General features: G+C 41.4%; 1 protein-coding gene across 1 annotated transcript in view; it reads right to left on the bottom strand.

The window, feature by feature from the left end:
* Window positions 1-13,780, bottom strand: part of ttll12 (tubulin tyrosine ligase-like family, member 12) — a 23,751-nt gene extending 9,971 nt beyond the window's left edge. The window contains exons 1-6 of the mRNA XM_037122383.1: window positions 13,481-13,780; window positions 10,849-11,033; window positions 4,140-4,338; window positions 3,696-3,855; window positions 2,203-2,336; window positions 615-691 (exon numbers count right to left, since the gene is read on the bottom strand). Of these exons, the coding sequence (XP_036978278.1) occupies window positions 615-691; window positions 2,203-2,336; window positions 3,696-3,855; window positions 4,140-4,338; window positions 10,849-11,033; window positions 13,481-13,621 (896 nt within the window). The 5' untranslated portion in view covers window positions 13,622-13,780. The remainder of the gene's footprint in view (window positions 1-614; window positions 692-2,202; window positions 2,337-3,695; window positions 3,856-4,139; window positions 4,339-10,848; window positions 11,034-13,480) is intronic.
* Between the last annotated feature and the right edge of the window lie 720 nt (window positions 13,781-14,500).

Raw genomic sequence — 14,500 nt, forward strand, 5'->3', positions numbered from 1 at the left:
CGCAAACAAACAACCAGGAAGCCTTCTGTGACTGAAACAATGAAAATAGACAGCGACAAAATACAGCTTATCAAACTTTTTGCTTTAAAAAAAAAAAAAAAAAAAGTACTTTTTTTTTTTACCACATGTAAGGATTCAAAATTTGCAATACTTTGGGTTAAATACTTTCCAAAGTGTTACACATATCTGCTTGGATTCCAATGGATATAAGACAAAAGTAAAAAATGACAAATGAACTTCATAAACACCTTTAACCACAGATCCAATAAATAGAGGTACCTTACAGAGACTTCTAAAAAACGATTTCAAATAGATATAGATAATAGATAAAATAAGCTTCATATGAAGCTTATTTTTTTTTTCAAATCAGTTGGGGATCTCGTGGGATTTCTGTGGGTCACCCTAAGCCCTACTACCTAACATACATTTTCTCTGCCCATTATGTTCATTATAGCAATCCAACTGTATACCTTCAATAAAGGAAGATTGGCGTCAGCTTAGTGATTTTTCACCTCCGATGTTTCACAAAAGCATTACGTCACTTCAGTATTTTTTACAATAGCTGTTTATTATTTTAGATCCCCAGTGTTATGTTGCTGAGTTGAGACACTTACTTTAGGATTTTGTCCTCGGGCACAGTAGTGGCTTGGATTTCTACAGGAAGCTGCTCCTTGTTCTCCTGCGCAATGTTCTAGAGGAAACAGACAGTGAACAGTGAAGGCTCAACAGTTTCTGTTATCAGTCATAGAGTGAAATGAGTGCTATGTATTTAACATTTCAATTTAATCTGTTTGTTTGTGCTCAACACTAATACAGTGCCGATGTAACCTCTCCTTCACTGTGAGGGGTTTGGTCAACTTTGACAGGGAAACCGTTCTAAATAAGAAGTGAGAAAATTTAGCATTCAATACATTCATTTGTATGGAGCTGATACAAATACGTACATAGACGGTCATTCCTTGTCTATAGATCAAATGGAGTTGGGGGTAATGCAATCTATAAAATAACAGCTTTTTTCAAATCAATTTTGGATCTTGAGGCTTCTGGACACTTGGAGTAAGCCAGATGAGCTGGATGGAGCATTTTGTGTATTTTGTGTGTTTTTTGGTCCCCATCTACTTAAGCTGCAAAACCTTTTTGCTGTTAAGCTCCAGAATTATTTGAGTAGATAATGACTGATTTTTCTTCTTTTTTTTTTTTACACTGACATTTTGACAGTTAGAAAATTTGTCCCAAAGTTTGACAGATCTGCTGAAATTATGAAGACAGTAATCAGAATGTGAAGATGTGAGACCTGCAGAAATTAGGTGGAAATGTATCGATCAGTAAAAACTCAATTTAGTGGCGTGGGAAGTTAGACAGAAAGGTTTAAGCAGAAACCAGCTATTTACCTTGTGCTTATCGGAAAAAAACATGAACAATTTTATCAAATATTCGCGATAAAATTGAGAGGTAATATATTTTGAGGGTCATTTTAGAGAAAGTTCATATTTATTATTTGGTCATTAACACCTGCTGTAAAATGAAGTATTCCCAAAAGTGTAGCAACAACATTTATACAGTGTCATTACCTGACCACCTTACAGATCATAACTATATCTGAACTTGTGTAAGCGTTGATCTGACCTGAAGTGAGCCAGTGTCCATGATACTGTATGTTTCATGTATGTGTGATAAAAATTAGATGAACATTCCGTTCTCATGACACTTATCAGTACAAAGCAGGTGCTGTGATTGTGCTCAAGGCCACTTCCTATTCCTTTTGAGCTTTCCCTTTTCTATGAGTTACTGTTCAGTTAAGTGTGACTGTTTCTGCACTTCTTTGTCAGACACAAGTACACTCTGGTATGACGACCTCTGGCCTTTCAGCTGAAATAGACTGACTGTGTTACACTCTATTTTTCTGTTTTATCTTTTATTAAATAATACAAAAGGTAACATTTTCCTGATTAACCTCTTATTCGTTCACTTCTCTACATGGAAGTACAATCATTTCCACCACAAAAAGTGTGTGTGCTTTGGATTTGTGCTGATAATATAGGCATGTAAGGTTTAATGATATGTTGTTAACTAGCAATTACGGGACTATGCATAGTCCCATAATTAAATCCTCATTAAATTTCTTCTTTCTTTGCGGTTACATGCCTGTAAATGACAGTTGAACAGGTGAAGGAATCCGTGTCGCGATATAATAGTCCTCACCTCGTAGTATGAGTCCGGGGGCTCAGTAGTGACACTACTGACCTCTTCTAGATCAGCAGGTATCCATGGTAACAGACGGCATCTCCTAACCAGGGGGTCCGTCTCGCCATACGCGTAATCTCGGGTTACTTCATCTGTGGAAATGATAAAATATACAAATTTGCTGCATGGAAATCTTTCAATTCCTTCTAACCCCTGTCTGTGTGCAGCTCTCAGCTCCACAGCCACAATCTTTAAAAAAACTTCTTCTACATTTATATTTAAATAAATAACATTAACTATATTTCTCTGTTCACAAACAATGAAATAATTTATAAACCATTTATGAAGGAAGGTTGATAAACATCAGTTACAACTTTATAATAAACAATTATTTAATAAATAGTTTAAGAAGCATTTCATTGTTTGTTAACAGGGACTATAGTGAATTTTCTTCTGGCATGGAGTCATCATACTTTTACTTTATGGATAACACTCAATGGGCCATTTATGTAAGACTTGTGTGACTGCGTTGAGGCCCAACAGCAGCCTAAATTCAGCAGGAAAGGAAATAAAGTGACTTTGCTCAGTGCAGGTTTATTTGAAAGAAAATGACTGCAGAGAAACAAACCTAGCTGTCCCAGGCACAGCTAGCTTCCTAAAACAATATAAAGTAGTGATATCCATTGCATCAAATAAGTGTTGCTGTCTAAATTTTTTGTCCCAGCTGCGTTATGACTTTAATATCAGATGCCATCTGATATGTCCTTTGTAGGTGATATTTCCAAGTGAGGGATTAGGATTAGCCAAGAGCAATTAGTGGATACAAGGGGTACATCTCATTTCTCCTACTTGTCATGACATTGCTCATCAATCCTCGCTTGAACTAAAAGACGTTCTGGCCCACCATCTTGCAGCCTGTGCTAAAACTCTCAATTGTGCTCACTACTGTCAGGAGGAGACATGACAGTAGCCTTCACAGAAGTCTTTTTACCGCCTGACACTAAAACTGAAGCGAAGCACTGGTATGATGGTATGTCTACAGGTCATTTTCAGGTCTATTTTTGTCTAGGACTGCACGCATGTCATTGTAAAAATAGTTGAGACTCCAAAACTTGAGATAAAATGCCGTTGCATCAGAGGAAAGGAAATTCTTAAAACATATTTCCTCATCTTCTCACCCCCCTCGCATGGTTTCCTCACACCTCTCAATGAATCCTCACTGGGAGGGACTAAGACGCAAGGTAAAGACACAAGTGAGGGAAACATGGGTGTAATTAGGAGATAAGGGATGTACGCAATACCACATTGACATTGCAGTCATTTTCCTCTGATATAATGTCAAGGTGGTGAGCTAGGATTGTTATTATTTCAGCACTTCCTGATTTATTAGTAGCTGAAAAATCTGGATGGACATCAGGCCGTATTTTAAGGTAAAATCATATATTTGATAACCCAGCAGTTGCTAGTACAATCAGTTGAGGACACGTGTGTGTGTGTGTGTCTGAGTTCACCTCCTTCCTGCAGGTCGTGCAGGGGCCAGAGGACAGAGTAAGGCAGCTGGCCCTGGATGTGGAAAAAGGGGGCCATGCCACAGCTGGGCTGGTCAGAGTGCTGCACCTGGGAGCCAAACTCATCCATGACATACCACACTGGAACCTTCTCCTCCGCAGACTACACAAGAAAACAGAATAGGAGGAGAAGAGTGAGGTGGAGTAAGACAGAGACATGACTGATTGTGTGTGCATGTATGCATTTTTTCTGTTATGGCCATTTTTGTGTCTAACAAATTTATCTAGCAGATGCTTTTGCCCAAATAGTCTTACAGACTTAGTGCATTTAAACTCCATGTCAGGCGTGAGAGGGGCTTTGGTAACCAGGGACGCAGCTGTGAGAGCACCTCAACAGAGTGAGATATAACTCTAAACAATAAGTGTGGCTCATGTTTCCTTACATACCCCCTGGGCAAGACAGTAAGTCTGGTTGTACTTCCACATGCACTCCATCAGGAGCTCCACCGTGTCTGGGTCAGGGGCCTCACCATGGAAGTCAAACCCCATGAGTGCAGCCATTCTAGGCAGCAGGCCTGGTAGCTCATTTAGGGCCTGACGGGCATTTTCCACGCGGCAAGTCCAGGCGTGATCCACCAGGAAAACACTGCAGGTAGCACAGGATAGAGAGAGAAAGGGTTTTCATTGTACTTTAATTATCATTTATACAGTGGTTGTCAAAAGAATATGTATATCATGGCAGTCTTCAGTTCCAATGATTAATACATGTTCTTTACAAGTGGATGTAAAAATTTGGAACATGACTGCATGAGTGTAAGACTTAGCCTTACTGTTAAACACAATTAGAATAGAATAGAATAGAATAGAATAGAATAGAATCACTTTATTGATCCCAAACTGGGAAATTATTTGGTTACTGCAGCAGTGGGTCTGCAAAAAACACTCTGTACATAACATTAATACAAAGTAAGATATACACACTGTATATATACAGTGCAAACTATACTATAAACAGTAATACTATACACAACTATACAAGAAATAGAAAATTCCTATGAATGTGCAACAGCAGAACCACAGGTAAATGAATAGATAAATAGACTTAAAAGAACATAGAATATGCAGATGTAAACTTGTAATGTAACATGTAACATGAGTAAAAACAATAGATAGATCAGATTACTCTCTCAGGCAGAAGTGAAAGAGTTATTGTGTAATGAAATGGCTTGTGGCAGGAAAGATTTCCTGTATCTACTGCTGTGACAGCAAAGCTGAAGCAGCCTTCTGGAGAAGGTGCTTTGCTGTCTGACAAGTGTGAGGTTGAGAGGGTGGTGAGGATTATTGATGATGGCTAACAGTTTTTGTTCAGTGCCCTCCTCTCCACCACAGCCTCCAGAGTGTCCTGTTTGCAGCCAATCATAGAGCCAGTTTGTTGAGTCTGTTGGTGTCGCTGGCTCCGATGCTGCTTCCCCAACAAACCACAGCAAAGTAAAGTACACTGGCCACCACAGACTGAAGATCTCCAACATCTTGCTGCACACGTTGAAGGATCTCCGCTTTCTCAGGAAGTAAAGTCTGCTCATCCCCTTCCTGTAGACAGCTCCAGTGTAAGATCTCCAGTCCGGGCTGTGGTTGATGGTAACACCCAGGTACTTAAAATCCTCCACCGGCTCCACATCCCTTCCACAAATGCTCAGTGGCTGGAAAGCCGACCTCCTCTTCCTCCTAAAATCTATCACCATCTCCCTGGTCTTGGCTGATGATCAGCCGCAGGTGATTCTTTTCAGTCCACTCCACGAAGTTGTTTACCAGTGCCCTGTTCTCCTCGTCCTGTCCCTCACCTATACACCCAACAACAGCCAAGTCGTCAGAAATGTTCTGCAGGTGACAGGACCCGGTGTTGTACTGAAAGTCAGTGGTGTATAAGGTGAACAGGATAGGAGACAGCACAGTCCCCTGTGGAGCTCCTGTATCACTAACCACCGCATCAGACAGAACACTGCCCATACGAACAAACTGTGGCCTGCCTGTCAGGTAGTCAGTAATCCAGGAGATCACTGTGTCATCTATACCCATCACCCGCAGCTTCTCCCCCAGTAGCAGTGGCTGAGTGGTGTTAAAAGCACTGGAGAAATCAAAGAATGTGATTCTCACAGTACCCCCTCCACCATCCAGATGCGAATGGGCTCATTGCAGCAGCTCCCAAATGGGGCTGGTAAACAAATTGCAGAGGGTCTAGAAGGGCTCTCACCTGTGGCCTCAGGTTGGCCAAGACCAATCTCTCCAGCACCTTCATCACGCAAGACGTGAGGGCCACTGTTCGGTAGTCGTTGAGGTCCTATGGTGTCGACTTCTTTGGAACAGGAACCAGGCAATTATGGAATTATGGAAATGGATTTCCAGTATTCAATGTCAAATTCATTAATTAATAATCATGGACAACATAATCACACAAATAAACTGTGAAAAATATAAAATTAAACAATGATTCGTGAAATAATTAGTTTATAGCACTTCATTGAGCCAGGGGGGTTGATCATTATCATCAGGGGGACAAATGCTATCATTGTTTTTTGGCAAGGTATACACCCCTAGTACTAGAAAAATCATGATAGCAGTGCAGGGGTGGTGGCGAAATCATTTTTTCCAGCTCATGAAGTTACTAACCCCCTGTTACGTGTGGCCAGGTTAGTGCCCTATGTGTGTGTCCTGTCTCAGCCCTGCTCTGCCTTCCTGAGCTCAGGTGTGGGCAATCACCTGAGCAGGTAAAAGGAGTCTCTCTCTCTCTCTCTCTCTCTCTCTCTCTCTCTCTCTCTCTCTCTCTCTCTCTCTCTCTCTCTCTCTCTCTCTCTCTCTCTCTCTCTCTCTCTCTCTCTCTCTCTCTCTCTCTCTCTCTCTCTCTGTCTCTCTCTCTCTCTCTCTCTCTCTCTCTCTCTCTCTCTCTCTCTCTCTCTCTCTCTCTCTCTCTCTCTCTCTCTCTCTCTCTCTCTCTCTCTCTCTCTCTCTCTCTCTCTCTCTCTCTCTCTCTCTCTCTCTCTCTCTCTCTCTCTCTCTCTCTCTCTCTCTGTTGTTGATTTGAGTTTAGTTCCCTGGCCTGTTAGAGTGCCAGGGCTTTGTTGTTTTAATTTGGGTTTGAGTTCCTGGTAGTCCTGTTTTCATATCTTTTTGTTCTCTTTCTCTAAGTAGGTTTAGCAGTTGATTAGGCAGCTTTAGTTGGGAGGATTCCCCAGATGCGGTGGTCATGGCTGGTCTGGGGTCTCCTCTCTCTTTTTTTTTTCAGTTTGGCCAGGAACTCTTGCCTTTTTCTTTGTTAAATAAAAACATTTTACCTTGACTGTGTTGAGTCGGCGTCCTTTATATGTTACTGGCCTCTTTTTATTCGAGTCTTTGGTTGTGTTCAGTTTGGGGCCATAACACCCCCTAAGATAAATTCTGTTTTTGAAATGTATATGTGGTGTATATCTGGTTTAGGCTCATGGTAGGGATATTGTCAATATTCTATAATGTGGTGCTCATTGGAAAGGGGACCTTTTAGGCTTTCATTTAAGCCCAGTACTGAATCCGTCTGACAAACACAGAGGTAACATGACTTCTTTAAACTAGAAATAACACACATTTTCTCACAATTTCCGCCTAAAATGTATGCTTTCTTTTATCCCTGTGGCATGAAAGAACACCGGGGACACAAAACTCAACAACTTCAATATTCAAGGCACTCTGATAATTCAGAAAATGTACAATATACCCAAACTATTTATTTGTGAGAGCCTTAAATTAGACTTGTGCAGCCAGCACAGTCTTCAAAATAGAATGGAGTCAATAGAATGGACAAATAGAATATCCCATTAGTCTGGGGCCAAATGGCCTATTTATTCACGTACAATTGTATTAAAAAGCAATTGTTTCAACAAAACACTTGTAAGTGGTTTAACAAAATATCATGTATTTTGATATTCACCCACTTTCAGTTGTCAGAAAGTAGCTCATGCATGGAATGTTGATGGATTTTGACAGTTTGACAAGGTTTTGTCAATTTTGTGAAAAGATCGTTGGTTCAGTTGACTGGTTATAAACAACACTACCAACGATGCTATCTTCAATCAACTTCGAATGAGTTCCAGGGGTATTAAATGTAAGCACAAAATACTTTTTCTCATGTGCTTGTAAATTGATGGGTAATAAACAGAGGGAGATTATATCTATAGCTGTACCTGTAACAGTAGCTAACGTTAGCTTGGTGGCTTTTGCAGGCTAGCTATATTGCAGGCCAGCTAGTTTGCAGGTTCAACGGTGTAACAGTGACTGCTACAGTGCAGGCCAGCTAGCTGTGAGAAAATGTGTGTTATTTCTGGTTTAAAGAAGTCACCTCTGTCAGTTACCTCTGTGTTTGTCAGACAGATTCAGTACTGGGCTTAAATGAAAGCGTAAAAGTTCCCCTTTCCAATGATACCAAGCACCATTTTATATAATATTGACAATATTCCTACCATGAGCCTAAACCAGATATACACCAGATTTCAAAAACGGAATTCATTTTAGGGGGCCAGTTGTTCAAAGGTAATCTGATCGGATTGGATCAAATCTTGAAAATGGGTTGTTCAAAAGGGAAAGAAGGATTCGGAAATCAGATTAGATCGTGGAATCCAATCCTAGTTTTGATCAGGATCAAACCTTCAGTTTGTGTTGTTCAAAACGTTTCTGTAGGATGTGGATAACTGTGATCCAAAAAAACAGGATTATCCTGATCCCAACAGGGGGTAGGATTTCAAGGTGGATTTCAGGAAGAAAATGTAGTAAAACTTTAAAATTGATCAAATAATACATTTTTATCATTTAGTTAAAATACTTTTACTTAAATTTTGCACTAGACTTGTTAAACCATTACAGTGATAAAGTAGATAAAGTAGACAAAGGCTACCAATTAAGCCTTTCAGTATAGTAAAGTAAAAATAAAATGAAAATAAAAATGATCTTGTCCTCATGTCCCCAATCAGAATTTAATAACAAACAAACAAAATAATATTTTTAATTTTTCTATCATTCACCACTGTATATTAATTTCAAAGAAACAATCAGAGATGAACCTGTCAAAAATAATTTCTAACAATTGCATCCCTGACTACACGTCCAGTCAGTCCCTCATTCTGACAGAACGCTAGAGGTTGGTCAGGTTCTTCAACAGGCTCAGGTGCATCATGAACATCATCACAGAGAGGGACATTGCGCGTGGTAGCAATACTGTGCAGGACAATACAAGCAAGTATTATGGTGCATGCTCCCTGTGGCTCCTCCACTGAACCGCCACCTTAACTTGGTGGAGGGGTTTGAGTACCCCAGTGATCCTAGCAGCTATGTTGTCTGGGGCTTAATGCCCCTGGTAGGGTCTCCCAAGGCAAACAGGTCCTCGGTGACTGGTCAGACAAAGAGCGGTTTCAATGCCCCCGATGATGAGTATAAAAACAAGGATGTTCACGTCGCCCGGAATGGCGTTACCGGGGCCCCACCCTGGAGCCAGGCCTGGAGTTGGGGCTCGCAGCGGGACCCGGCCAGGCTCAGCCCGAAAGAGCAACGTGGGCCCGTCCTCCAGTAGGTTCACCAGCCGCAGGAGGGTTCAGAAGCGGCTGGTGCCATGTGATGACCCAATCCCCGGACAGTGACTCTGGCCATGGGGACATGAAACCCGACTCCTTGAGAGAGGCTGGACTGTCTTCCATTCTGGAGTTGCCCGCGGTGAGAGGCGGCGAGCTGGTGTGGGCTTGCTTATAGCTCCCCAGCTCAGCTGCCATGTGTTGGAGTTTTCCCCGGTGAACGAGAGGGTCATTTCCCTGTGCCTTCGGGCCGGGGATAGGTCTCTCACTGTTGTTTCGGCTTACGGGCCGAACAGCAGTGCAGAGTACCCGGCCTTCTTGGAGGCCCTGGGAGGGATACTGGAGAGTGCTCCAACCGGGGACTCTGTCTTTCTACTGGGGGACTTCAACGCTCATGTAGGCAGCGACAGTGCACGTGGCACAAGGACACCCTATGCTTGAGGTCAATGATCGACTTTGTGGTCATGTTATCTGACATCCGGCCGTATGTCTTGGACACTCGGGTGAAGTGAGGGGCTGAGCTGTCAACTGATCACCACCTGGTGGTGAGTTGGATCCACTGGCAGGGGAGCTGTGAGAGACTCGTCAGACTCAAACGTATTGTGAGGGTCTGCTGGGAACATCTAGCGGAACCCTCTGTCAGGGAGGTCTTCAACTCCCACCTCCGGGAGAGCTTTGACCAGATCCTGAGGGAGGCTGGGGACATTGAGTCCAAATGGACCATGTTCTCCGCTTCCATTGTTGACGCGGCTGTTCAGAGCTGTGGCTGTAAGGTCTCTGGTGCCCGTTGTGGTGGCAATCCCCAAACCCGGTGGTGGAAACCGGAAGTAAGGGATGCTGTCAAGCTGAAGAAAGAGTCTGAAGAAAGTGTCCGGGGTGAGGGAAGTCTGGGTGTCCCTGCTCAGGCAGCTGCCCCCGCGACCAGGCCCCGGATAAGCGGAAGAAAATGGATGGATGGATGGATGGATGCTGCCTGTGGTTCCACTCGCAAGTAATTAAGGCATGCAAAGCGTCTCTTTAGAACTACATTTAAACGCTCAATTGCACATCTTTTTTTTGCAATGAGCAGTGTTGAGGCGTGCCTGCGCAGGTGTGGTTGCTGCAAGGAGAGGAGTCATCAGCCATGGTAGGAGTGGATAGGCTCTGTCTCCTAATATTATGCCATCCGATCGGTTGGTTTTACAGCACTGGTAATCCGGATTTGGTAATCTTGATCTCTGGATCAAGGTGATCCAATCCAATGTTGCTTTGAAAAACAGGCATAAAAGTAAGACAGATGACCTGATCCTGGATAGCAAAATATTGGATTTCCAAATCTGGATCATTTTGATCCAGATTAAATGTTTTGAACAACTGGCCCAGGGGGTTAGCAATTTCAAGAGTTTAAAAAGGTGATTTCGCTACCACCCCTGAACTGCCATCATGATTTTTCTAGTGCTAAGGGTGTATACCTTGCCAAAAATCACTATGAGAATTTGTCCCCCCAGATGATACAGATGGCCCAAATTTGGGGCACTGGCTCATGGACTACAGAAAATGTAAAACATTGGGATACCATAATGTCTCACCTGGTTGATTCTGAGGCTTGCAGCCCACTCTCCCGGGTCACCAAAACTTTCCGGCTGATCACTGCTCCAGGATTGTGCTTTTTCATCTCCTCCTCCTCCTCCTCTTCTTTCTCTGCGTTTCCCTCGTCCTCTTCATCTGCCTGTTTGAAGTGCATGATTCCGAAAACTTCCCCAGCATCATAAATCTAGGACATAAAAAGCAAGGGAGTTTATTTTCTCTAGTTATCACCAGACTCCCCAGATCCATGGAGGCCCAATCACAGATCAGTCTTGGGTCTGACAGTCAATATGAGTGAGATATATGACACATCAACAAATACAGAGTAAGAGATAACAGAGTGCCAGTAGCTGCCAGTGCCAATCAGATGATCACACAGTTTATCCGATCATCTGGATCTGAGGTCTCTACAGCAAACCTATTCTGGCAACATAAAAATTGTAAAGCTTGGTGGAAAGTTTATTTCAATACAGAACTTTAGATTATAAAATACAACCCTAATTCAACATAAGTTGGAAGGCATTTTCCTTCAGAAAGTAACCCCTAACCCTAACCCCAGAGGGCTGTTAACTGAGATGACTTTGAAAATGCTAATGAAATCATTCCCACTTCACACTTGGGTCCAAGTCTATATCTTATTATAGTAAATAAAACTGCAAAAGGTTTATATGTTATTGGAAGGTAAGATTGCATTGACTGATGACAACCAACTTATTTACAGTAGATGCAGTTAACTGGGACTGGGACTAGTCTTTGTCTTCTGTAAAACACAGATAACATTCCTGTCATCCTAACTGTAATCACTGCTCATTACTTTCCTCGGCATTGCAACATAACAAATAATGATATGAATATAAACGTGTTATGAGACCACACTCTCCATCAGTCATTACTGAATGAATCAAAAACATAAAAAAAAACAAAAAACAGAAGAGCAATATTTACAGATGCTACTCAGGTATAGAGCCATAACATCAACTAAAGGTTGTTTTTATCTCCAATGAAGGGCATATCATTTCATATACCGGTAACTTGCTAGTGTAGCCTATACAAACTAGTGTTCAGCAGTGTTGGCAAGTTACTTTCAAAGTACATTAAGTTACAATATAGCTGCCTGTGTAAAGTAATAAATTACTTATTACACTACTTTTTAGTTACTTAATTTAAAAAACAACAACAACAACAACAACAACAACAAAAACAAATAACCCATTTAGAACAAATGAACAGCCTAGATCTCTTTTAACAAATAAATGTACTGGACTTAGGGGTGAGCAGGAAAACAAAGGATCAAAGTCTGATATATAATGAGATAGCTTAGTCATATGAAACACAATATACCCTATACCCTCTATAATGTAGCCTGTAATGACATGGCAAGATAAAAATCTCTTTTTCAATGCGTTCTTATTATAGTCCACAGAACAAAGGATGCGTGGGGATATGTGATCCAAGAAATTCAAATTAAAGTGCGCTTGGAGGTGGGCTTCATCATTAGGCCTACAAAATAACTGACAGGCTCAGCTAGAGGCTGGAGGTAGGCTATTTCTCACTGATCAGCTGGAGGCACCATGGATACAAGCAACCCAGTGCAGCTACTGAAAGAAAAGCTGGTACAATCGCTTGAGGTGGTCTTTGTCTTTTGGAAATCAGTTTCAAAGCACAAAATGTTTGATGGACAGAGATTTGCCAAATAAACTCATCTTACATGACTAATCAGCTGTTTCTGCTGTCTGGATAATCATTGCATTACTTTGTCTCCGGACACATAGAACCACAGCAAATGGGTAGGAACAGAAATACTGAAAGTCAGCTCATCATGAGCAACATGCTAGATCTAAAATGACCGACATTTAAAATCAATTAAAGACTGTGTCATTGTATAGTTAATTGTCATTTTATTTCCCCATATTTATTAAGTTCTTCAGTCCATGAACTGGCTGTTAAATGACTGAAAAGCGCCATCTACAGGCGATGTGCCACTTTTACGCTGGCCGGGAAAGTTCAAAAAGAAGCTGGGATGACTCGTACGCCGTCCTCAAGCCTCTGTTTACTTCCGCATCCACGCGTGACGTAGACACGTAGCCATCGCGTCATGCTCTGGCCAAATTACGCTTTACGTAGCCTAGTTCATTCGCTCAATATAGTTTATGGAAGCGCACCAGATTCGGATATTGATTTTGTGTGCGTAGCATAACTATCTCCTCTAAGACCTTACACCCGACAACTACAAAGTATGTATGTGTTAATACTAAAAAGACAAATCATTAATTTGTTACTGAAGCAGATTCTGAAGTACAGTCTGACCAGTCATGTACACCAGACCTTCGGTTGAGGCAGTCATATTAGCTGTCTGATGTAGGCTTAACTATAATCTTCAAATGTAAGTTTCATCCTCGAAATTTCTAAGTTTTTGCTCTCATTTTTTCTTTCACCCACCATTACCCCAACACTGTCGGGCACTGCTGTCACACCAGCGGAGCAGGAGCATGCGTGATAAACAGCATGTCACTCTTAAGTGCTCATTCGTCCAACACTAGACATCAGAGACAGTGCCGACACTTAAACATCACACTTAAACACAGAGAGTGTTAATGTCAGGTGTTAACATCATTCAGATTGCGATACACTCACCTCGTTGGTGATTTTATGATGAAGGCTCCTCCAGTAGATTTGGGGTATTCCTGCAGACTGCAGGGCCCCAGCGTGGATTGCCACAAAGGCGCTGAACTCTTCGTCCTCGTCTCCATTCAACATTACCGGGTTTGTCGACATCCCTACAGCCAGATATCTCTCACGTGGAGGTGGACTATTCAAACCCGGAAGCTTTGTACGGCATTGTATTTCTTCATAAAGATTTATAAAAGAAACAAACAAACAAAAAAAAATCAAACCCGGAAGAAGGAGCCTGATAGCTTAGGGTGCATTGTGGGAGAGTTTTTTTTAAAGGGCTCCGCCCTACGCATTTATTTGTAGGAGCGTTTAAGAAACATTTACTCAAGTACAGTTCTGGGGTACTTGTGCTTTACTTGAGTATTCCCATTTTCTACTGCTTAATACTTCCATTTACTACATTTTGGAATCAAATATTGTGCGCCACTACATTTACTTGTTACATATGGAAGAGACTTTACTCAAATACTATTCATATGGGTGACATAAAATATTTTAATGAAGTATCTTTTTGGAGAGGTATTACTCCATTGTGACTTTTAGGTCATTTTATTTTACAATACCGCTTTCACCTGACTAAATACAGGACGTAATATTAAATGAATTAATAAACGTTTAATTACCTTACACATTACATTGCTAAGTTACCAGAAGAAAACAACCTTTGTTATGTCGAGATAACCAGATAATAAGTCGTTATCATGAGATAACAGTGCATAAAAAAGAAGAAAAATCCATGGCAATTCTTGGCTTCTGTACCATAGTAGCTTTGAGGCTCAAAATACAACAATTCAGAAAATGCAGCAATAACAAACTTAACCAAAATGCTATTTTGTTTTGACCCAAAGTCTGAGTATTTTTTTACACTACTACAGAAGCCGAGAACGGTCATGGATTTTTCTTAATTTTTATGCACTGTTATCTCATTGTAAGAACTTATTATCTGTGTTATCACGCGTTATCACGAGAAAACAATCTTTG

Source organism: Acanthopagrus latus, chromosome 14 (genome assembly GCF_904848185.1).
Source record: "Acanthopagrus latus isolate v.2019 chromosome 14, fAcaLat1.1, whole genome shotgun sequence".
NCBI classification, from domain to species: domain Eukaryota; kingdom Metazoa; phylum Chordata; class Actinopteri; order Spariformes; family Sparidae; genus Acanthopagrus; species Acanthopagrus latus.